Below are 24,881 nucleotides of genomic sequence, written 5' to 3'. Positions count from 1 at the left end.
AGAGGATCCATCACTATTCTATTTATGCATGAACAACTTTGGATGTGTACATTAATGGGAATGTAAGTGTGTCTTTGTGGGCAGGGGCCATATTTGTTTATGAATATACTTATATATATTTGAATTAGATGTTGTGTATGCCCATCTTTGAGAGATTGATTAATTGATTATACCTGTGGATTCCAGATCCTAGTGGGGGATACATTTTAATTTCTGCTCAATCCCTTCTATGAGCTTCTCAGAAATTTTATGCACTGTTTTTGTTAGAAGTGTTGAAAATCAAGTCTAGATGTAGGTGACATATATCTTATTTCTTCCCGTTGGAGGAGGGCAAGAGTGGGGACATTGTGCTGCTTTCTGATTCCCTTTTTAAATCCATCTATTAAGATAGGATGGGTTTCATCTGACAATTTCTAGAGAAATATTTCTATAGGAAATGGGTAAATTATATATATTTAAGCATGCAGAAGAACATTAAATATAAAAATTTCTGCTTACATTCTCTTAATCTATGAACATTTTTGCCACTAGAGGGTGCTATGAGACTTCTCTATGTTTTTCTGTATTTGGATGTGCAAATCTGGTACCCTGGCTTTTACCCTTTTAGATGCTTACTTAAGATTTTATCACTTTAGACTTTAGGTAGACACTTCATAGATAAACATAAAGAATATGGAAAGACAGGAAATAGTTTCAGGAACAAATAATATTTGATTTAAATAGCTGAAACTTTCTGGAACAGAGCCATTAATGGCTTCACTTAGGCAAACGTTTTAGCAGGCAGGGTGGTAATACTGCATTTTCTTAAGAGCCAACATGAAAAACAAAATGACCTAATTTTAAGCAGGCCAATTTAAAATAAAGAAAAATCAATAAATCTCCCCTCTTTAGACTGAGATGTATAAATGGGGTCTGACTGTGAGTGAGGTGAGAGGTAGATGGAACTGTGAGTGCGATAGTAATGCTAGTGGGGTACCCTCCCCCTGCCTCTCTGAAGAAGTTTTCCTAGGAATAAGAATGGGAAGGTTAGGTTTGAAAAATAAATAGATCCATGAAAAGCTAATAAAATATAAGGAGGATATATAAAAGGCCTTTTGATTGTCAATTAATGATGGTTTTCTTTGAGAAAGGAGAGGGGAGACTGATGGGAAAAGAATAAACAGAAGGAAGACAAACCACTGAGGAAAATAATGAGCTGACAGTAATAGGAATTATGGGATATAAAACTCTAGGACATCCTAAAATCCCCTTCCAGTGCTGGCTATTTAAAAATGATGTTTGCTGCCAACATCTGATCCAATTGTTGGGAGTCAGTCCTCTTGTGATTACCTGGTAACTAGTTTTGATGATCTTATTATCTTCATGATAATACATTTTCTACAGGGGATACCCCTCATTTTTGCCATGTGTTTTCTCTCTGCTATGGCAAGTGATGTGCTCTTTTGTTAACTTTTTCTTCTATTTCCTCCACAGGCTTGAGTTGTATAGAAAAGTACCAAATCTGCGAATTCTGGCCTGTGGTGGGGATGGAACGGTAGGTCCTTGAAATAGAACCCAGTTCTCGCCCTTATTGCTTTCATCTTTCTTTTGTTTTCCTTATGACAGTTCTCTTAATTCATTCCCACCTCACAGTCTTCCCAACCCCCTGAAACATGTGTCTCCCTCATGTGAATCGTGGCCCCTCGAGGTTAGAAGGGACTCTGTTATTATCCTCATGGATTCAAACGGGATCTTTCTAAATTGTTTCACTTCCTCAACTCTACTATATCCTTCCCTGTTCCACAAGGTAAGGAGGTGGTCAGATCATCAGAATGAAGATTATAGATGATGATATGCTTTTAATAATACAAATTGATCTATTTCAATCTGTTCTTAATATTTGGTCACAATGGTTAAGGAGAACTAGGTGTATACAATTGAATTATTGTGATTTTTTTCCAGTGGAAATAAAACTTAGAATATTGACTAACATTGGTTTGCCCTAAAGATTATCTGTTTGTTCCACTTGTAGCCATTTTTTAAGAAAAGGTGGACATGGGCTAAGTTTAATGTGATGGTTATATTGCCCTCTGTTTTTGTGTCTCCTCTATTTCTCTATTTGCCCTCTACTTATGCTGATATATTTAGCCAAGGCTAAAATGGAGAATCATGACATGTAGGTTCTGCTGCCCAGTGTCTTTTCTTCTGTAGTTGGGATAAACAGTGTTTCCCAGGCTTTTATTATGCTCTATGTATGGCTCTTCTCTAATTTCTCTAGTTAGAATATTTTATTCTCAAAGTAGCGATGAAGTCTACTAATTTTATCTCTCATAGCACATGAGCACTTAATGCAACATTGCATTCGCATTAAATACTAATAAATGAAATTGGGGGAAAAGAAGTGATTCCACTGGTCCTTTAAGATATTTTGTGAGAGGAAAATATTTGTGTGTGTGTGTGTGTGTGTGTGTGTGTGTGTGTGAAAATAGTATTTACCATTCTTCAAGGTTTGAAATACACATTATTAGCTTATAAAATTTATTATCAAGTCTTACAGCAAAAAGTTCCAAACCTATTTCACTTTGTTTAACCCAGTGTTTTCCAAAATTTTTTGACCGTGAAATTTTTTTCTTCCACAATACCAATTAAATTTTAAACAATTGTAGTATTTTAGGGAGATGTATTTAGAAATATGCTAGTATGGAATTTTTCCTACTATTTTTAGTAAGAATTTTATCTAAACAAATCCTCTGTGGAGAAAAAGATATTATTAATTAAATTAATATATAATTTGTTATTATATATTAATTTAATTAATAATGTCTTTTTAATAACTAACTGAAGGATGGTTGTGCTAGAAAGAAGACTCTGTATATTAATTAAATTAATATATAATAACAAATTATATATAATTACATATTAATTTAATTAATATACATAGAGTCTTCTTTCTAGCACAACCATCCTCCAGTTAGTTATCTATAATAATAAAAGTGTAATATGCTAATTAGACTGGACAGCCGAACGACCTTCTGGACATCATTATGGACGTCCTTCCTGATGAAGACGAGGTGGCGGGGGCTGAGGCAGAGTTGGTTAGGGGTGATCAGGCAGGCAGGCGAGCAGTTAGGGGTGATCAGGCAGGCAGGCAGAGGGGTTAGGGACAATCAGGCAGGCAGGTGAGCAGTTAAGGGTGGTCAGGCAGGCAGAGGTGGTTAGGGGGTGATCAGGCAGGCAGGCAGAGTGTTTAGGGGTGATCAGGCAGGCAGGCGAGTGTCTAGGGGCAATGAGACAGGCAGGCAGAGTGGTTAGAGATGATTAGTGAGGCAGGCGAGAGGTTAGGGGCATCAGGCAGGCAGTTAGGGGTGATCAGGCAGGCAGGCAGGGTGGTTAGGGGCAATGAGGCAGGCAGGCAGAGGTGTTAGGGGCGATCAGGCAGAGTGATTAGGGGTGATCAGGCAGGCAGGTGAGTGTTTAGGGGCAATGAGGCAGGAATGCAGAGTGGTTAGGGGTGATCAGGCAGGCAGGCAGGCGAGCTGTTAGTAGCCAGCAGTTCTGATTGTGAGAGTGATGTCCGACTGTCGGTTTAGGCCCGATCCCAGGCAGTCGGACATCCCCCAAGGGGTCTCGGATTGCGAGAGGGTGCAGGCCGGGCTGAGGGACACCCCCCACCCCCGCACGAATTTTGTGCACCGGGCCTCGTGTCTTTAATAAAAGGATAAACTCTGTTTCGACCTTTTACTACAGTTATCTTCCTTATTTTAGCATCTACTTGCCTTCCTATATGCTTCAAGCATCCCACTCACATCTTTTCTCCTCTAAATCTCAGTGACAGCAGCATACAAGATGAAGATATGCCTGGTGTTCGGAATTCATAGTTCTTCCTCTTTCTTAAATGACCCTGACCTCAAGTCCACTTCAGCTACCTATTCCATCTTCCTATTTGGGCTTCCTCATTGACTGGATGCTCCACCTCTCAAACTTCCCCATCACCCCCTGACCCTCCCACCACCTGACTCCCCCACCGCCACCCCATGCTACTTTCCTCTTCCTTTCCTCTACTCAGCAGGCTTGTGTAGGAGACAGTGCTCTAGGTTATATGGTATTGAGGTATTCTCTGAAATTAGATAAGTATTTTAAAGTATAGAGGACAAAGAGAGAAGACAGCCAAGTTCAGACACTTGTGAAATACCTATAATTATGGAGTCAGAGCCAAAATTTGAAAGGAAAATGAGAAGATAGAAGTAGAAGGTAGTCTTTTCTGTCAAGAAAACAAGCCCAAACAGGAGTTTCAAGAAAGAGAGCATGGCTATATCTTTAAGGAGAGACCGGAGAATGATCATTGAATTTAGAGACTAGGAAATAATTTGGTGGTTTTCAAGAAAAGAGTTTCAATAGAGTGTCTGGGACAAAACCCAGAATGGTGAATAAGTGGGACTTGGTACATTACTGATGAATCCTAGCAACCAGATCCAATTACAGTATTGAATATCCATGAATACACTGTGGTGTCGTTAATATCCTTCTTGACTTGTAGACTATTTGGTTCTCCTACTTTTCTTATCTTTTCTAGCATCTCTTCTTTAAATGTACCATAATTAACATATATTCTGCAAGGCTTAAATATACCTTTTCTTTTATGTTAGGGACCTTCTTTATGTTCCTAACTTCAGGTTTCACATCCTTCCACGTAACTCACAAATGCATTGGACATTTACACTTGGGTCCCTTGCAACAGGCATTCCTGAAATAAAAGTAGTATATCCATTCTAGAGTTGATGCATACTTTTGAACTAAGTATTTTTGTCAATAATGACCCATGTAGTCCAGTTTCAGAATCAAAATTTTGCTTTTTTGGTAACATATAAAAACTGGCAGGATTCCTTTTATTTTACCTTGTTAAAGTAAGGCTTTTGGTGAATGATATATGGGGTTTATGAAATGTTTATCAATGTATGTGATTGGTATTTTTAATTTTTATCAGTTTAGAACATGAAACTTAAAATTTTTACTGGGGGCAGAGTTTATATAAAAAACTGGTTGCTGCGTGAAAAAAAACTCTTGGTTTTAGACAAGTGAAGTATAATTCTTGAGAGCATCGTTTTTATATTTGCCGTAAGGTATTTAACCTTGAGTTAACATACCTATCACTATAGAGGCTGTCAGAATTCTGTCAGTATAGTGACAAGGTTCAAGGAGGGGTCGGAAATGGAATATTTTTGACTGATTAGAATGAGGTATATTAACCACTAACCATATTAGTGTAAGTGTAAAAAGTATTAATATTAGACATAATGCATGAATTTGGCAAAAAGTTCTTTGGCTCCAATGTTAGTTTAGTTTTATGTTATTAACAAATGCAAGGAGGCGGAGTGACGTGTCTCACAATGGTGCACTTGGAGGTGGAAGAGGAAGTTCTGCTACTATTTCTGTGACCTTGAGCAGGTTTCCTAACTTCTTTTGAGACATTCTAAATCTTCAAAAGGATACATTTGGATCTCCAAGGTTCTTTACAGCTGTAGCATTATAATAGCAGGGATCATTGCTGATTAAGAGAACTATAATGTAAGCCACATTTTAAATATTAAGTTTTCTAGAAGGCACTTAAAAAGGGTAAACAAGAAGCAGGTGAAATTAGTTTTATAATACAGTTTGTTAACCTAATATGTCCAACATATTATCATCTCAGAATGTAATCAATATGGTTTGCACTGTCTTTGGAGTCTGGCATGTATTTTATAATTATAATGCCTCCAGTTTGGATTAGCTGCATTCTAGTGCTCAGTCAGTGGCTGCAGTTTAGCCTCTTTGTACCTGACGTTGTCACATAGCTGAGATTAGCAAATGCGCTGGTCCCATCTTTGATCTCTAAGCTGAGCAAAAACTCAGCTAACTCAAGAATGACCTCCAGCCTTCATGCTTATAAACTAGAAATAGTATTATTTCTGTGGTCATGTGGTAAATTTGTGTTCTCTCCTTTCGTGGGCCACATTGCCACCCATCCAGCTCTCCTTGGCTGTCACCGGCCTAAATATTGAAGGGCATGTGAACCTAGACGCTGAGGCGCATGCACCCTCCTCTTCTGCTGGCTCCTTAGTGAGACATGGTCCTGGCTCTGACCTTGATGAGCTGAGCTGGGTCAGCAGGTCCATCTGTAACTATGTTCATGTCTTTCCAAAAGCCTGGAATTAAATTGACTTTAGCCACCCATTTCATGCTAATTTCTTATTCAATTGGCTTCTCTAGACATGAGGATACATCGTAAACAGCAGGCATCCCCCACTATCCTGACTTACAGCCCCAGCAGGGAAGAAAGTATAGCATTTTCCTTTAATGGACAGGGACTAGCAGATCATGCCAAGCCCCTCTGCTCCCCCACCCTCAGCCTCATGCATATGTAATGGGATGTAGCCCATCCTCTCTCAAGAGGAAGCACATGGTACACCTCAGGAGTAGTCATTGTGAACAAGTGAGTTTTCTGTTTCAAAGAGCTCATACCTCAGCCCTTATCTTGATTTCTTCAGGGCTGATTTTAATCATTTCCTTTAACACATGGTGACTTTTTAAACTCTTCAGTGCAAGTATAAATTAAAACATCAAAGGGAAGAATCATAGTGTACATGTTAGTAAGGGACACCCAGTTGTTAAATACTGTTTTGATCTTTCAGAGTTCAGAAATGTTGGCTGTCTTCTCTGATTTCTCGGTATGCGTATCCTCCATTTTTCGGCCTGCCTGTGATATAAGAAAATGCAATGTATGTCATGTGCAAAGACTTTAATTCACTGTCCTCTTCACCCTTGAGCCACCTCTGATGCTAGCATATTGCAGAAGGAAAATAGTGCTCCAAGTGCACTTGGGGAGCATCCAGTGACAGCTAACGCTGAGCATGGGCAGCAGGTGGCAGCACAGGCCAGCTACTGCTGCAGTGGTCACAGGGGCTGTTCAGGGACAAAGCCCATAGGCGTAGCTGCTATTCTAGATCCTTCAGTCTCACTTTTCCTGACACAAAGGAAGGAAAAAACTCTGCAAACTGGAACATGATTTCACCCAATCCGGATAATTTCCGTCAGTCGTGGTGGAAAACATGCCAAGTGCTATGTATCACAATTGATTAAATCATTGAATTGAAGGGGTGCTAGAAACACTGGTGGAGACAATTTGGGGACATATGAAGGCCCAGCAAACACAGCCCCTGCCCACGAACCTTCTGTCTGGACCTCTCATGAGCAAGTTTCTGGTTACTGGGAAGGGAGAGCCTCCAATAGACAGCTTTGAGCCGTGAGATCTTTTAGCACCTTTCTGTTGCATGGAAGTTACAGGACACGTATTCCAAAGTCATTTGAAAATTATTTGTATTTAATGCGCTGTGAATGCACCCCCTAACTTTCTCATCGAAGTATTAGTATTCTTCCCGTCATTTAGAATTTTTCTTTGCAGGCTCATTTGCAGGTTCTTCCTGTTCTCTGCATCACTTCCTATCCCTATCTAGGAGTGTGAATGGTTTCAGGACGCTGGGACTACGTTTCTATAGGTGGCTAAGGCTCCCATCCTGAGGACATGTCAGGGTGTTTCAGGTGTCAGTGAGCTGGCGGGAAGTTGGGCTCACTGTTACATAGAGGCTTTATCCCTCCAGCCCCAGCTTTCTATGGGCGATGGCCTCAGGTCGTGGTTCTTCACATTCTTATCCCAGCGTCTTTATTTCCAAGAGGGAGCTTGGTGTCTTTCTACACAGGCTCCTGCCAGCATGGGGTGCACCCTTATTCCTCATCATCAGACAGAAGCCACACTCCTGGTGTCCTCTGCTTGCACCTTGGCGTTTTCTTTGTTTCTGGCCCAGGAAGAGTTTTTTGTTTGTTTTGTTTTTTTCATTGTTGTGTCTAGAGTGAAATGGGATATTGAAAGTGTGAAGTCATAGCATGCTCTTTACTGAGAAAGGAGAGACAAATTTCAACTAAACATAAGAAAAAAGTTTCTAATTTAAATCTACCCCAAAGACACTGACTGACTTGTGAGTACAAACCATAGAAGGGGGACTAAGTGATCATCTCTCAGAGAAGTTTTAAAGAGCCTGCTTTCTTATCCCTTCTCTGAATGGGATGTTGAATTAGATTCCCACTAAGTTCCCTTGCATTTCTTCTGAGAGTCTGGTTCTACCCAGGACTGTTGGGTCTGCAGTCACAGCGATCCCCGATTATTGGGATTTCTGAGTTTCACATCCCTTTTAATGCCCTTTAAACCCCCTTTTTGTAGTTAATTGGAGATTCCTCCTTTTACTGGGTTTTGTTTGTGCTTTTAGCTGCACAGGAACAATATCTAGCAGTCACCAGTCATATTTTAGCACCTGGCATTTCCTCCCCTTTTACTTCAATATTTAATAGCAAACTTTGTCCGTATTGCTATAAAATATAGAAGTGCTGGGTCAGGACCTAAGGAGTTGTCTAGGAGCAAATTGCCTACCTTGGGAGAATGGTGGGACTTTTCACACTTGTGTGGATCTGAATTTCTAGTTCCCCAAACTGGGTATGCCTTTCTGAAGGGTTAACACAACTTTAGACTTCCTGATGGACAGGCATGTTTTACATCCTGGGAAGTAATCATTGCGGAGGAGAAGGGGTTTTAAATGGAAGTCAGAAGACCTAATATGACTCCGACTGTCACTTCTCATTATTTAGTCTTCAGCCAATTACATGACCTTTCTGCACCTCAGTTAATAAATCTGCAAATTAACTGAATTTGAATAAGCAACTTCTAAGTTTCTTCAGTGCTCCAAAGATTCCAAAAGTACATGCACTATCTACAGGATGGTCAGGCCACATCCAGAACCAGGTTTAGTTCTTTATTTCAAGGTTCCCTGAACCAGAAAGGCTAAGAGATTGGTCTTTGGCATTTGGCAAGCCTACTTTTGAATGCCAGCTACCACGTAAATGATGTGGTATGAAGAAGGACTTGGACTTTCCAAGTCTCAGTTTCCTTATCTACAAAGTGGAGATGAAAATGACATCCATCTCATAGACTCCTTTTGAAGTTTAATAAGACAGTTCACTGGAGAACTTTGCTCAGGGACTGGCCCATGGAAAGCTCACTGTTTTTGTTCATCATGAGCTCTTTGAGAGCAGGCCTGCTACCTAATCTATCTTAGCCCAGCTCATTTATCTTTTCATTTCAGTTGCTTAGTTCTGCATTTTATATGTAGCAGTGTGCAACAAATATACTGTTAAAGTACAATTTTCAAAAAATATTTAAAAAAACATGACCCATACAAATATAGAATGAATACATGTCAAAAATGTATCTATAATGCAATATACAGATTATGTATTATAGAATTGTTCACTTGAAACCTACATATTTTATTAACCAATGTAACCCAAATAAATTTAATTTTAAAAGGTATTTAGTGCTTTAATGATGGCACCAACAAGATGATAAAGCTGTTTTGTTTTTTGTTTTTGAGAAATAGAAGAAAAGAATTATGTGGCTTATACCAAAATAATTTTCTAAATTTGAGTCGAAGTTGGTTTATGTAATCTTTTCAACATTTGTCTCTGTAGAACAGAAATATTCAAGTTAACCTGTACTTATGTAGTTATTAGACAGGCCTGTTAAATACTACTCTAGTACGACATTGTGAGGACATTCAAGTTTGCTTTTGTTCTTTTTAAGTTTAGGGTAATTTTCCTAAATAGTTATAATAAGACTAAATCTGAGAAAAAGATTAAACAGGAATATAATTCTAGTACATAAGTATCTATTTTCTGTCTAAACTTATAACAAATACTAGGTCCAGCCCTAATTATGTTTCCGTAGTGTTTTATTTAGGGGGATACAAGGATATTTAGAAAAACAGTAATTTCTAAGATGGTACTATGGAGATTAATCATTTAATTGGTGCTTACATGGGCCATGCACCATGTTAAGGGCTTTATATATATTTCTCTCTGCAAACAATCTTGTGAGGTAGGTATTATTAACTCCATTTTGATAGGGAGAGTGGGGAAATAAGAGATCAACTGAAGGACTTATATGCATGCATATAAGAGTAACCAACGGATGCAAAACATTGGGGGGTGAAGGCATGTATGGGAGTGGGTTGGAAGGGGGCAATGGTAAGATATGTACACATATAATACCTTAATAAAAAAATAAAAAGAAAATCTGGTAAATGTGTCTCAGTGATGTCAGATAATTTAATAAGATGACAGGGCCTATATGAGCCAGAATTGAAATTCAATCTTGCTCTATGTCCTGTATTCCCTCCAGTGGCATATGCTATATACCTCCCTAAATTTTAAACTCTTCTGAATTTTAAAGTAGACCTCTAGTTAAACATACAGACAAATGTAGTTTTGCTTATATGACAGAGCATGTACAAAATGGTCCTTTTTCCTATAAGAGACTTGCCACTTTGAATCTGCCTGAGATAAGTGGTCTTTCTGTTCCCTGGCAGCTGGATTAAAACATATGTTTTAGCCCTAGCTGATTTGGCTTAGTGACTAGCGTTGGCCTGAGAATTGAAGGGTCCCAGGTTTGATTGCAGCAAGGGCCAATGCCAGGTTGCAGGCTCAATCCCCAGTAGAAGGCGTGCAGAAGGCAGCCAATCAATGATTCTCTCTCATTGTTGATGTTTCTATCTTTCTCTCTCCCTCTCCCTTCCTCTCTGAAATCAATAAAAATATATTTTAAAAAAACACACACAAAAATATGTTTTAAAGAAAAATAAAACCATTTGATTTTGCTCTTTAAAGCCGCCTCCCCTCAGGTGATCTTCCTTGTAACTTACCTGTCTTTCTTATCCCTCTTCTGGCCCCCAATGTGTCCATAGGTGGGCTGGATCCTTTCTATTCTGGATGAACTGCAGCTGAGCCCTCAGCCTCCGGTTGGAGTCCTTCCTCTGGGGACTGGGAATGACCTGGCTCGGACTCTCAACTGGGGAGGGGTAAGAACTCTCTCAGGGGCTGCCCATGGCGTCCAGCAGCAGGCTCCCCAACCCACACATGTTCTAATGGAAGGGGAATAAGTTAGAGTTGAGAACCAAAGCACCCATGAGCCACGATTTTATCCAGTAATGTATAAGAAGCTAGAGAAGAAGGGAACATTTAGGATTAAAAAGGGGGGTTAGTGCATGCTGGGGCTTTTTGAGCTAAACACTAAGATAGTGGGTGGGTTGTCCTCAAGTCTTCATGTAAAACAACCACAGACTTGAATTGATCCTGACCCTCAGCCTTGGCCAGGATGGCAGCTCTGACTCAGATTTACAATGCTTACTTTGGGAAAGCTATGGCTTTTTTTTGAGCATTTGGTTTCTCTGGTCAGTGTCATCATGGGTTTGGCTCTACAGGTAACAGACTGTCCTTTGCACCGTGGAGCCAATTTCAGACAAGCTCAGTGGAGGCAGTTTCCCTGTCACCAATCAGCCATTTCATTACTTTTTTTTTTTTATAGTACTAAGTAAGAAGACACAATATGCTAACATATGCAGCCTACCAGCTTTTTATCTGCTCATATGAGACCATTGCCTGGGCTGGGTTCCATGAAAATCATCTTCAGATACTAGAAGATATGAATCTGGCTTTTGGGTGAATTAACCTCATGTAGGAGATAATTATCTTCAGATACTAATTTGAATTTGGGTGAATGAATTAACCTCCTATAGGTCTTTTTAAAGTATAAATACAGGATAGGGCAAAAATAGGATTATAGTTGTGAGTACTCAAAACAGAGTTTATTCTTATATTATTCTTTATTATTTTCCATATGAATAACTGTAAACCTACTTTTGCCCCACCCTGTATTTACATGAAGCAACTAGTATATTATCAATGTTAACTCCTCTCATCCAATCAGTGACTTGACTGTCCTTAATAATCATGCTGTCAGTAATGTATGCTCAAGGAGTAAGAGTTCCCAAACAGGGCTAATCCTCTGTCAGACTTGCCTGAGGTCATGGAAGGGATGGTGTCCTACTACAGGGTTAGGGAGAGGTGAGTAAAATCAGATGTTAATAGAAGAAATTGTCTATCAGAGGCTGCTTTGTTTCTTTTTTCCTCTCCTCCCACCCCCAAACACACTTCTTCTGTGCATTTCACAAATCCCTTTAGTAGGAGGCCTCAGGGGCGGGGGGGGGGGGGGGGGGGGAGGGGGTCCTGTTTTTACTCTGATGAAAGCAGCCATTCAGCTAGCGCCTAAACCTACCAGCAACTAACTATTGGTTCTCAGTGTAAGCAAAAATTATTCCTCAACTCAAACCAGCTAGAATTAGCATTTCTGTGCACATTACCTGTGACTATTGTGTTAGGTTCTAAGTACCTGGAAAAAAAGAGTTTACTCTCCCAGCCTTGCTAATTACAAAACAGAGAACTGTAGCAGAGGGCTCTTTCTTGCATGAAATACCTTTGGCTATACCGTTCATTACTCCAGATGCCAATGGATGTGTTCATTGGTTCCTTAGGGCTACACTGATGAACCTGTTTCCAAAATCCTCTGTCAAGTAGAAGATGGAACAATTGTACAGCTAGATCGCTGGAACCTCCATGTGGAAAGAAACCCAGACTTGCCTCCAGAAGAGCTTGAAGATGGTGTGTGTAAGGTTAGAGAGTTTTTTCTTCAGCAGAAAGGAACCCTGGAGCATCTGTCATGGGAAATACATTTGTGGCTGGAGATTCATGTGCTGATTTCTTCCTATGAGATAAAAGGATAGTGTTAGAGTTTATGGCTACAGGGCTATGCGTCCAACATTACCCAATGATTCTACCCCATGGGTTTCTAAAGACCTAGGTTTCTACCTGCTTCCAGGGCTCAGGGAGCTGTTCTCTGTCCTCAACTTCCACACCAGGAACACATATATCCATGTTCTAATCTTTCAAGTTCATTGCAAACTCTTAACCTAAGGGAAGATGAAATATATATATGTTCTGAAGCATTAGGAATATGATCTTTCAAAACAAAGATAGCCTTCTGAGATTTCTGGCTTGATATCAAATGTTCCTAATGTTTAAGGAAGTATTAACTAAGCTAATTTCATTACTTGCGTGGGACTTGAAGATACCTACATAAATGTTTTGATTTAGTGCTTTTCCTTCAGTGATTGAGCTTTTTATTTCAATCCAAGACAAACCAAGGGGCACAGTTGTAAATATTCTAGTGTGGAGCTTCAGTAGAAGATATGGTTCTAAATTCTGGCCTCAATTTCAGTTAAATTTGGTAGGTTGCCAAGTAGCCACTTCCTCCTTATTACTTCCTACTTCTTTTCTATGATAGTGTTTTCAAACCTTTGTATGCATAAGATTCTCCAGGTGTGCTTGTTAGAAATACAGATTAAAATACAGATATATGTTCCGGGATAGCCCAGTTCCAGAGAGTTTCATTAACTAAATGCAGGGTTAAGGCCAAGGTATCTGTACTTTAACCAGCATTACTGCTATATTGGATTATGCCATTGATTGAGACCAAGATTTCATGGAAGTTTCAGCCTAAAAATAGATTGAACCAGAGAGCATTTTAGACCAAACCAACATCCACTTACTCATTAAAACATGTTTTGCCTTGGTCTTCATTTTTTTTTTTTCACCTAAACCATGATTTAGAAATTATAAGGTTTTTGGTAGATATCATGATTGCTCAGTTGATACTGAGTTCATCATGTCACAATGTTGTTTAAATAGCACTTATTGTCTTGGAATATGATATACCTTACTAATGTATTATAATACAGAAATTGGGTAGAAAAGAGCCAAAGTAAAAAGAAATGTACCATATGGAAATGTTAAGGTCCTCTCCCCACTAAACTTAAAATGGTTAGGCCCTCAATAGAAGTCTATATTTAAATCTCTTCCCAACAGCTCAAGTAATGGAAAGACTTTTTGGTGCAGCCAGGAAACATTAATCCAGATAATTAAAAGCCTATGAAAATGGATTTTTGAAGAGACATGTAGGAAATTGGGGTAATTTTTTTCCTGGAAAATACGAATAAGAATTTAATAACAGACTAAATTGGGATATTATTTATCGGATGGTGGCCAGATGTTCCCCTGAGTTATCAGTGAATGTTAAGACATGGGTTAGACTTGTAGCCAAGAAAACATAAATGGTGGAGACGAACATATCTGTGTTCTTGGCAGCATCATCAACCCTTGCTGTCATTATAAGGATGGTATTTTGTTTAAGTACAGGAACTGGACATTCTCAAATATGAAGCCAAGAAAATGAGACATGATTTTGGCATTGTTCTGTGTGTTTAGTTTCTCTCCCTGTTCTCTAGTTAGTTATAACCATTTCTAAGAGCTGATTTGACTTCTGAATCATTATAAGCTCTGGCTCAGGGCCTTCTATGAGGGGTTCATTCTTTATTTACATTAGAGACCCAGGCAACCCAATTTCTTTCTTTCTGTATTATATATCTCTCTCATTCTCATTTCATTTTCTATTCTTGGCACAAGATTCATTTCATTTTTCTCTAACTGGGACAAGGTTTTCACTCTCATCAAATACAAAATCAAGGGGCACATGAAATACTGTAATAAACTTACTTTTGGAAATTTGAGGGTTAAACATTTATTTCTAGTTCATTTCTCTCTGGAGGATAAACCTGGTCATTATCTGGAAACATTATCTAAACTGAGGTAAAATTACCTATGTGTCTACTTTAATGTTTATCTTCCACTCTGAGCTATAGAAAGTAAAATGAAAGAATCACTATTTCCCTCCTAACATTTTCCAATGCTTTTCTAATTGTTCTAATATTGCCTGCAGCCTAAAAAGCACATTAATTTTGCAGTTTTAATTCAGGATTTTAGTTTGTGTGGTTCTCTGTTTTACTCAGCTTGCAGCAGTAACAGCCAGTGACCAAGAGGATTCTGAGAAGGAAAGCTAAGGTTGGGTGTGCATCTATATGTCTGTGCTCACATATTTCACTGTCATATTAAAGATACAAGGTTTGAAGAGGGGCAAGGGGTCAAATATATGGTGATGGAAGGAGACTGGACTTTGGGTGGTGAGCACACAATAGAGTGTAATCTGAAATTTACCTAATGTTATTAACCAATGTTATCCCAATATATTTAATATAAAACATAGAAGATTTGGTAGACTAACTAGGAATCTGAAGAATACTGATCAATAAATGTATATGTACATATCTGTTTTTTCTTTTTTTCCCCCTCTAGATTGAGAATAGCTGAATGTCTCCAACTGCCTTATTGCTTATATGACTTGTCAAAAATATTTTTTTAAAAGTAGGCGAAGGGCAAACAAATTAAACATTATTCATTTTAAGATTCAATATTAATATGCTGAACATAATTCTTGAAAAAAGTGTAGCCACAGGTTAAGTAGGTTTAGACATGATCCTTACAATTTACTTTCTAAGTTTGAACAGTGAATCATTGTTCATAACTATTGCAAATATGCACCCTTCCACATGATAAGAGTCTCATTACAACATCCACAGGAATGGTTCTCATTTATTAATTTGTATTTGTATCCCTTATTTTCTATACTATTTAAAATAATTGTGAGTATTATCTGATTTGAGCTTTGACTAATGAATTAATTTAAATATCCCCATTCCTTCCATGTAAACACCTCTACCTGGAGTTGTGACTGATCTCTAGTCCAGAGATAGCCCCAGAGACAGATGTCCAGCTTGAACTTTATTTTTCTTTCTGCTTGGTTGCACACGACTTCACCTCTATCTTGTTCATTGTTGCAGCTTCCTCTGAATGTTTTCAATAATTACTTCAGCCTCGGATTTGATGCCCACGTCACACTGGAGTTCCATGAATCCCGAGGTGAGGACAGCGTTCCATTTCCATCTCCCTGGGAGGAAGTTTCCAGCAGGTGTTTTGCATGTTCCCTTTTGTTTGCATATCACTTACGTGTTGACAGTGTGCTTCCGTGTTTTTTTGGTGTGTTTTTTGTGACCTCCCTGATGACCCTGGGAGCTAGACAAGATAGGAACGTAATACAAATAGGACTCTGAGACCATGTTGGTTGGGGTTTCAAAGATGGTCAGAGACGAGACCAGAGGTATGCTTGGGACTGCTACTCTAAATTTGACTAGAAACTTGGATGTTAGTGAACTACTGAGAAATAATAAAGTTTCTTTCACTAAAGTCATTGGGATACTCACAGCTTCTCAAGCTACCAGTTGTTATAGTGCAACATTTAATAACCCAGAGCCATTGAAACCTGGTAGAAAAACAAAGAAGTCCTGCCTATGGGTGCAAAAGACACATTAGGCATCTTAGGACAATAGGGGACTATGGGTGGTTTGGGTTGAAAGAAAAGGGTGTGATGGTGATTGGATTAGGTTCAGAAGGTGCTGCAAGTCCTCACTGGATGAGGTAAGGGAGTGAATAAGGCAGAGTGGTCATTTAAGTACCAATAGAGATGGAGTCAAGGGTTGGGGGAGCAAAACGATTTTTGAAAGAGAAATAAGATGAAATAATAATGTGGTTAAATATTTCATCAGAACTTCCTTATGTCTTCAAAACTGAGAAAGTTGAGGATTTTTGCTTATGCTTTGAAGCTTTAATCTCTCTCAGGTTCTATCAATCTCTCTTTTTCTCTCTGAAGCTCTCTTCTTATTTATATAACTAGAGTACACATCTCTGTCTATGCCTGTATCCATAACTATAACTGTACCTAGTCTCTTGTCAATATGTTAATATATAACCAAAATACAGCTAAGCTCTAGGGGAGTAAGTAATGTGTAAGATAAAAGTCACAAATGAGGGATTATTTTTACCTTTTTTCCTCCATCCAGATTCTGCAAGAGTGTACGAGGGTTTTAACTCATAGAATTTGAAAAACAGGGAACCAAAAGCTAGAATTTAAATGTTCCTGTTCCAGTAATAATGTAGGGAAAATTCTGATCACACTCTTATGCACTAAAGGTCAATAGTGCAGCAATAGGATGAAGGCTGTTAGAATACAAACGAATAGTGAAGTCCCAACCTGTAATTTTCTTCGTGGATTCAGCAATTTTGGTAAACTTTTTCTTCCTGGATTCATGAGGCTTCAAGGATCAAATGCTGTGCCAAATAAAAGCAATACTGATTAAAGAGGGGCTGTAGTTTGGTCGTTCTCTCTGATTAGCCAGAAAATCACAGCTAAAAAGGTTGGTTGATGACCGAACCACAGATAGCAAATACCCAAATCAGAAACATCACCACCCTCCCATCTCCTTACAATAGACAGTTCTTAGATATTAGATAGTGAGAGGGTCCTACATTGGGGCCAACATTTATAACTGGTTGCCCTTTCTACATTTGAGGAGAGTTAATTTGGGGAACTAAATGGAGATCCCTTTGACCATTTCTTACCCCATATTTCCTCCTCATATTCTTCAGAAGACCCTGAATCTGGGCTTCCTAATAAAATTCTTAATTTCTTAGCAATACTTATAAAGTAATACAATTCATTAATGCATGAATCTTCCAAAAATAGACATTCTGGCATGAAAAGAGGCCAAAGTGAGTAAGTGCCCGACAATGAGCTCATTCAAGGGAACCTAATATTTGGTCTAATTAATCTGGAAGTTCTCTTGATATATTTCCTTGTACTATGATGATACTTCTGGGCTTCAGAGTGAGAGGGGGCATCAAGGTAGAAGGACCAAGCTTAAAAGAGAATTCTTGCAGGAAAGTGACTTTTTTTTTTCTTTTCTTTTAAGCTATGGGACTATTTCATTTTAGAGAGGAATATGCAAGTTGTGGTATATATGTATAGATGCATAGTTTTAAATGTGAGTATTGGTTAAAAGATACCAAGCATTAATTTTTGAGTAGTTTATTTCTGAGGCTTAGTTTAAGTGCTTTCATGCGATATGAAACATTTGCCCTGCAGGTAAGCCAGAGCCCTGGAGGAAAACCAGCCACTGCAAGCTGATAAGGGAGAATTAATGTCACCTAAGAGTAATAGCTACAATATTCATGAAGATGATACACAGCTGGTACAAAATAAATGTCCACAAAATATTGCATCCAAATTTGGTTGATATCCTTAGACCAGGGATGTGAGCTTCTTAGTATCTGTTAATCTATTCATTTTTTGCATTAAATAAAATCATTATTTACTATAAAAAATATTAGTCTTCTTCTTTTGAAACTGTTTTTTGTTGGTTTGGATTTTCCCCGTATACTTTCCAGGATAGTCAAGACATCTCAAGCTTGGCTGCAAGGAAAAGGATTTTGAGGCCACATTTTCAGTAATGGTGAACTCACTTATTTTTCTTGGTAATGAGTGGCTGTTCTCAAGCCAAAAAAAAACCTCATAGTTGAGACTTCAAACTGTTCTCAAACACAACCACTCACAGTTTGAGACTTCATGATAAACCTTGTTTGTATAAAATACTTGGAATGTGACTGAAAACCTCCTGAGAACCATTGTGAAAATGAGCTTGGATAGAATAACCTATTAGGTATCAGTAAAAAATAATATAGTACCTTAAGTTGGGAGTCATGCCAACCAGCCTACATGAAATATGAAATAGATAAAAATCTCACTAAGGTAGAATTTTTAAAAAATGTAAATGCAAACAATTTTTTGGCATAGTTGTAAAATAGCCCTTCAAATCGATATGGGACAAATGCAGATTTTAGCATTGCTACCTATATTATATTTCTTTTAGAAGGGACAAATAAAGTGACATTTATTTTGAGAAAGTTTATTGGTGGAATTATTGTATAAATAAATGCATTTATAATTATCAGTGGATCAAACAAGGAGATAATATAGTCTTAACACTTGATTTACTTTACATAAAGAGTGGAAACATTTGAATAATTTGGGTTTATATATTTGATCAGAAAGATGGTATGCTTCATTTGATTGGAAAACAGATGCTTGCTTATTCTTCTCAACCACTGTGCATGATTGAATTGTTGCTGTCTGGGTATCAGAAAGTTTAATCATTTGAACAGAATTTGGAGATATAGTAGGATTGGTCATTAAATTTTCAGTGGGAGTCTTATCCAGTACTTCTATCATTATTACATTATGACAGTGCTTGAGGACATACATTGAAAATATTTCAATATATAATGTATAGGGATGTTAACAATGATTATGGGTATCAGGTGGCAAAGTCAGGTCTCACCCAGCTGTATGAACTAGATTGTCATTTGCTTTGGACATGAAAGATATTAAACACATCAAACTTTTAGTATGAGATTGGATGCTTAAATTTTTCTGCTTCATTGAAATTATTATTCAGAGGAGTCAAGCCTTATGCTACAAGGTCAAGGGCATACAATTATGACTCTAGAAGAGGCAGTATTTAAATTTGATTTAGGAGTTACTATTTCCACTGAATATATAGAGACATGTAGATCTGCATGTTTCAAAGGATTATGAATGTTTCATGATTCATGGAGAGAACTGACAGATTTCTTTTAAAAATGTCTTGTTTGCAATGGCTTGCTAAATTTCATTGTTACCATCACTGCCAAGGACTCACTTTCTGGCTTTTGTCTAGACTTGAAGGCTCAAGTATAGTTTGCCCTTGAGAAACTCTCACTGTGCGAGATTCTCTGTATATAACCTTCTTTTCCATCCTGAATCTCTGCGTGGTACCTACTCATCATTCAAGATTCAAGTGTACCTGCTTCTGGAACACTTTTCTGATCATTTCCTGTATGTGTAACCACCACTTCATCTCATACAGACATATTTTAATAGCATATACAAAATGACATTTTAGTTTTCATTTTCAGACTTGTCTCCTCCACTCCAAACTCCACGAGGTCATAAGACAATGTCTTCTTTCCTTCCTTCTTTCTTTTTTTCTTCCTTTCTTCCTTTCTTCTTTCTTTCTTTCTTTCTTTCTTTCTTTCTTTCTTTCTTTCTTTCTTTCTTTCTTTCTTTCTTTCTTTCTTTCTTTCTTTCTTCTTCTTTCCTTCTCCTTCCTTCCTTCCTCCCTCCCTCCCTCCCTCCGTCCCTCCCTCCCTCCCTCCCTCCCTCCCTCCCTCCCTTCCTTCCTTCCTTCCTTCCTTCCTTCCTTCCTTCCTTCCTTCCTTCCTTCCTTCCTTCTTCATCTATGAAAGAATATAGTTTATTTTTAAATATAATAAACTATTAAATCATCTTTTGCTTAATTTATCTGAATTACAGTATGTTTCCATTAGAACACATAGTTATGAATTGATTACATGTATGCATGTATTTCCTATAATAAATAAATCAGTATTACGTATTCTAATAAAATAATTTAACTCATTTTCTTCCTTTTTTTCAATTACAGTTTACACTCAATAGTATTTTTTATTAGTTTCAGGTGTACAGTATAGTGGTCCCAGTGCTTAGTCCAGTGACTATCTCAATAAGTGTTTGTTACAGAAATAGAATTTTAATTGGAGGGATAGGCCCGCATACAAAAGATAACACTAGAAAGGCATATACTAGTATAGTAAGGGCACGGTTAGTTGTATGGGCAGTAAATAACATTGGAGTTCAGTGGGACTGTTGTCAGGGGAAAGGTGCCTGAGGAAAATTTCCAGAGAGGGTAGATAAAGGAAGAGAAAGGGGGAATGTAATGTTGACAAGAAATAAATAGGTGAGGGCATTTCAGACAGGAAAGAAAAAGTACAGAGGGATAATGAGCTTGTGATAGAGATAGGTTAGATGGCCATTAATTATATAATGAAAGATTTTTGTGATGGTGTTAGAAAAATGAAGATAATGTTGTTAAAAAAATATTTGCCCTGAATGGGAAATAATGTTGAAAAAAGCAAAAGATTTAAAAAAAAAAATACACAATTTAAATTGAAGATGCCAATGTTATTGTAGGCATAAATTTTGGAGTCATTTATATATCTCTAACCAAAGTCTTAAGATTGGATAAGTATCGATGAAGAGAATATAAAAGATGTGTGAGTTATATAGGGTTCAAAATGCTTATTGATTTTTATAAACATAGTGTTGAAATTATGTTTATGAACATTTCCCTGATATGCAGGACTAATTACAGGCAAAATTAGGGTTTAGGATCCCATTCTGATGGCACACATTTAATTGTGTTGTGCATAAGGACGAAATTAATGTGTTAAATCAATGGAATGGAGTGTACCCAGAGCCTCATCATCATTATAAATGAATTACATCCAGAGCCAAATCATTTTGATGATTTAGATGATGGAATTTGGGAAGTTGGAGCTAATGAGACTTAGATGAGATTTTTGGATTTTGAGTTGATAATATAATGGAATGAAACCTTTGGAGACCTTGAAGGGAGTGAATGTTTTCATACGTGAAGGATGTGCATCAGGGGGGCTATAGGGTGCATGATGGTAGGTATTTTGACCCCCATGACTTTTGGGTCCTGCTTGTTGGTGGTTTTATTTTATTTGGCAAAAAGACTTTGTAGATGTTATGAAGGTTAATAATTAGCTGACCTTAAGATAGAAAGATAGTTCTGTATTATCTGAGTGGGACTAATGCAATAACATGAGCCTTTAAATGCAAAGGTGGAAGGTGGAATGGGAAGTTAGAGTGATGTGGGAGAAGGAGAAGTCAGATTCAAAGTGTGAGAGGGACTTGATGTGTCCTTGCTGGCTTTGACAATGCAGGGGTTATCACAAGCCGAGGAATGCAGGAGGCCTCTGGAAGTTGAGAATATACCCTAGCCAACAGCCAGTGAGGAAAAAGAATTTTATTACTGCAGCTGCAAGGAAATAGATTTTGTCCATAACTTGAATAAGCTTGGAAGTGAATCCTTTCCAGAGCCACTCAATAAGAGCTTTGTAGGCTGATACCTTGATTTTGGCCTGGTAAGAGCCTAAGCAGAGGACCCAGAGAGAACCTAGAGAAAATCAATGAACATTTTAAGCTATCAAATGTGCAGAAAACTAATACAATTAATATTGGTATCCAATCAGATTGCAAATAGGTTAATGGCATAGAAATACACAGTGTGTTTGGACCTCACTATCTCACACCCTCTTGTGGAAGAGGAGGATGAAATCTAAGAACTGCAGCCATAAACCATGGGTACTTCCACTATTGGCATCTTCGGGTACTTTGAGGATAATTGCCTTTCTTGAGAGTGGCCTTTCAAGGTTGACTTCATATCAATTAACAGACACTACTTCCTTAAGGAGCAAGAGATCTTAAACTTTCTTACTGGCTCTTTCCCAATTCTGTATGCCCCCCTTCCTTGATATAGTGGGGTGCACATTCCTTGGTCCTCCTCAAAGTCACATCAGTTCTTATACATACACAGAGTCATATTCAGCCACTCCACCCCTTCCCTTTAATAGCCAGAATGGTGGAGTACTGTTGTTTGTAGGCTCTTGTCTGGCCTGGCTTCTGTAGGGAGTGACACAGCTCTTACACTAGCAAACATCTCCCTTAGCTGCAGCCAACATTGCTTTTCAGTCTAACTTGTGCTTGGAATAGGGTAGATGTAAAAATGGGAAGAGAGTCCAATTGCCAAGGCAAGCTCAGTTTGGGAGTCAATATAATGTATGAGATGGAGCAGAGAGACTAGAATATACCTCACACCTTTCCTTCCCCCCAGGCCAACTCCCCTACTTCTTTATTTTATATCTTTATTTTTTTGTATTCAAATTAATATTTTTTTATTGAGGTAAACATTCACAGAACATGAAATTCACCATTATAACCAATTTATAGTACATACTAGTAATCAGGGTTTTTAGTATAATCACAATGTTGTGCAACCATCACTATTATATAATTCCAGAACATTTTCATTAAACCAAAAAGAAACCCTGTCCCCACTGAGAAGTACCTCTTCATTTCTCCCTTCCTCTACCCACTGGCAACCATTAATCTGCATTTTGTGGCTATAAATTTGCCTCTTCTGGACATTTCATATCAATGGAATCATACTATATGTGTCCTTTTATGGAATCATACTATATGTGTCCTTTTATGTGTCTTTCTGACACCTCTCTAAATGCTAGTGTCTTGATAGGTCTCTGTGGGAACCCCTTTCAGGCCCCCGTGGTTCAGGCTTCCAGTTCAGGGTTCAGGTTCTGGAGGAGGCCGCACACAAATGAAAGAGACTAGAAAAATATTAATTTGGGAAATGGGGGCCAGGCAGAAGCCTAACTCTAGTGGGAGGACTATGCCTTGCTTTGGCCTTGCCATCCCTTTTATTCAGGTTTGGGATACACCCATTACCCTTAGGCAGGCAATTCCAGTAACAGGCAGATTATTTTATCAGTAAGGATTTACATGATTATTTGGTGGGGAAGTTGCTTCAGCTACCATTGTCTCAGTTAGATAGGAAGTGGTTGGCTCTGACCTTTCAGAGCTTCAAGGTTGACCAGCCTTCCAGGTTCCTTGTCTACACCTTTCTAATTATTGAGACAATGATTGGTTTCCGGCAGGTCTCTAGGTTTTAGAATTACTTATATATATAATCAGCTTTTATCCAGTTAAATTAGATCTGAGGTGACTGTTTTAATCAACTGTGTGAGTAAAATCACCAAAAACTTGGTTTATTTCTTAATTCTAGTCTTTTTGCATCTTATAGAACAGCAGTCGCCAACCAGTGGTCCGCAGACCACTGGTGGTCCGTGAGGTCCGAAAGATTGACGATCGCTGTTATAGAACATTTTCAATCTCTTGAGAGAAAAACACACTTTTTTTTTTAAAGGAAAAAAACCATTTTCAGTTCTTCAAGACTCAGGAAAACCTCATGAAGATGTGGGTATTTTCCAAACCATACATTATTAAAAAAGTAAATGTTAATAGTTGGTATATGATTCATTTAATAGTTTTGGACATTGGTGCCCTAAAAACTTCATTGCCAGGACTGTGGGTGTCATTTTCCATTTCTCATTATACTTGCTCAATAGCTGGATCTGATTTTGTTTAAAATTAGGGCCTATGTACCCACAATAAATTGCATGGCAATGAAAATTCTCATTTTGCCTCTGATTCCATAAAGCAAGAGTTAATGCAACTGAAAATGGTACTCAGCCAAATCTGGGTCAAGAAGGTTAAAAATAACATGCCATTCAGCAGCCAAATTCATCCTGAAGAAGGTCCAGACCATAGAAATGGTCAACTCTGGGGCCAGCAATGGGGATCAAGGAGGTAGAGCACTTAGCATCATTTTTACCTTGTTTTGGTTTACTATATCCTATAAGTTAACCTTTTACCTTTTGTATTATTTTGTTTCTATGGTTATAGTACTTAATTTGGTGAAGAGAGTGAATGGTTAAGGAGAGGTTTAAAATACAGGAACTGTAAATAGATGAATATAACTATCAAAAACCAATCTATAAAAATACCACATTTTTTGATGTTTGCAAACCTCAAGCCAGTTTCTTTGTCTTATGATAATATTTGTCACAATCATGAAAATAATCTAATAATTAATTGTCCAGAATGATTTCCTGAGATTTTGTAGCTTTTATTCAATCCAGTCTTAGTGAGTGAACTCTGCTACTTTTCTTTTTCTAGACAACTTTTGGGATTTGCCATTCAAAAATAGGGTTAGGACTTGGAGTTTCTGCTAGTCAGCCAGTCTAATGAGAAATGACTTGGAGGAGACCTAACTCTGAGAAGGGATTAATGAACATGCTGAATAAAATAGCAGACAGCAAAAGATTGGCAGTGAAGAATGTAAGAAAATAATATTCCATTTAGATGTTTTATAAATTTCTTGAATTCTCTGACACAGATTATTATTTAATCTTTTTTCTCCCTTCAATATATATAACATATAGGAGCAAACTCAAAATTAAACCATTTTTCAGCCAGAACCTCTGCTGTCATATGGCCAGTGTCCATTCAGCCAGTGATCTGTGTGTGTGTGTGTGTGTGTGTGTGTCCACTAAATCAAGTTATTTTTCAAGGCCTGTCACAAATAAGAGTGCAGATGGTAGTTAGGTGTTTTTGCATAATCTGAAAGCAAATTCTCTATTAATTT

At 38.0% G+C, this 24,881-nt stretch overlaps 1 protein-coding gene across 6 annotated transcripts in view; it reads left to right on the top strand.

Annotated features, from left to right (window-relative positions):
• DGKI (diacylglycerol kinase iota) overlaps nt 1-24,881 on the top strand; it is a gene marked incomplete at its 5' end in the record, with an annotated part of 419,556 nt that overhangs the window by 229,504 nt on the left and 165,171 nt on the right. For all 6 annotated transcript variants that reach the window (XM_080666632.1, XM_080666631.1, XM_080666634.1 and 3 more), the window contains 4 exons: nt 1,474-1,534; nt 10,803-10,916; nt 12,429-12,566; nt 15,687-15,765. In XM_080666632.1, the coding sequence (XP_080522758.1) occupies nt 1,474-1,534; nt 10,803-10,916; nt 12,429-12,566; nt 15,687-15,765 (392 nt within the window). The remainder of the gene's footprint in view (nt 1-1,473; nt 1,535-10,802; nt 10,917-12,428; nt 12,567-15,686; nt 15,766-24,881) is intronic.

Source organism: Plecotus auritus (genome assembly GCF_963455305.1).
Source record: "Plecotus auritus genome assembly, chromosome: 4".
Lineage (NCBI taxonomy): Eukaryota > Metazoa > Chordata > Mammalia > Chiroptera > Vespertilionidae > Plecotus > Plecotus auritus.
Note: the sequence above shows the minus strand (reverse complement) of the source record. Positions and strands in the feature narration are given on the sequence as shown.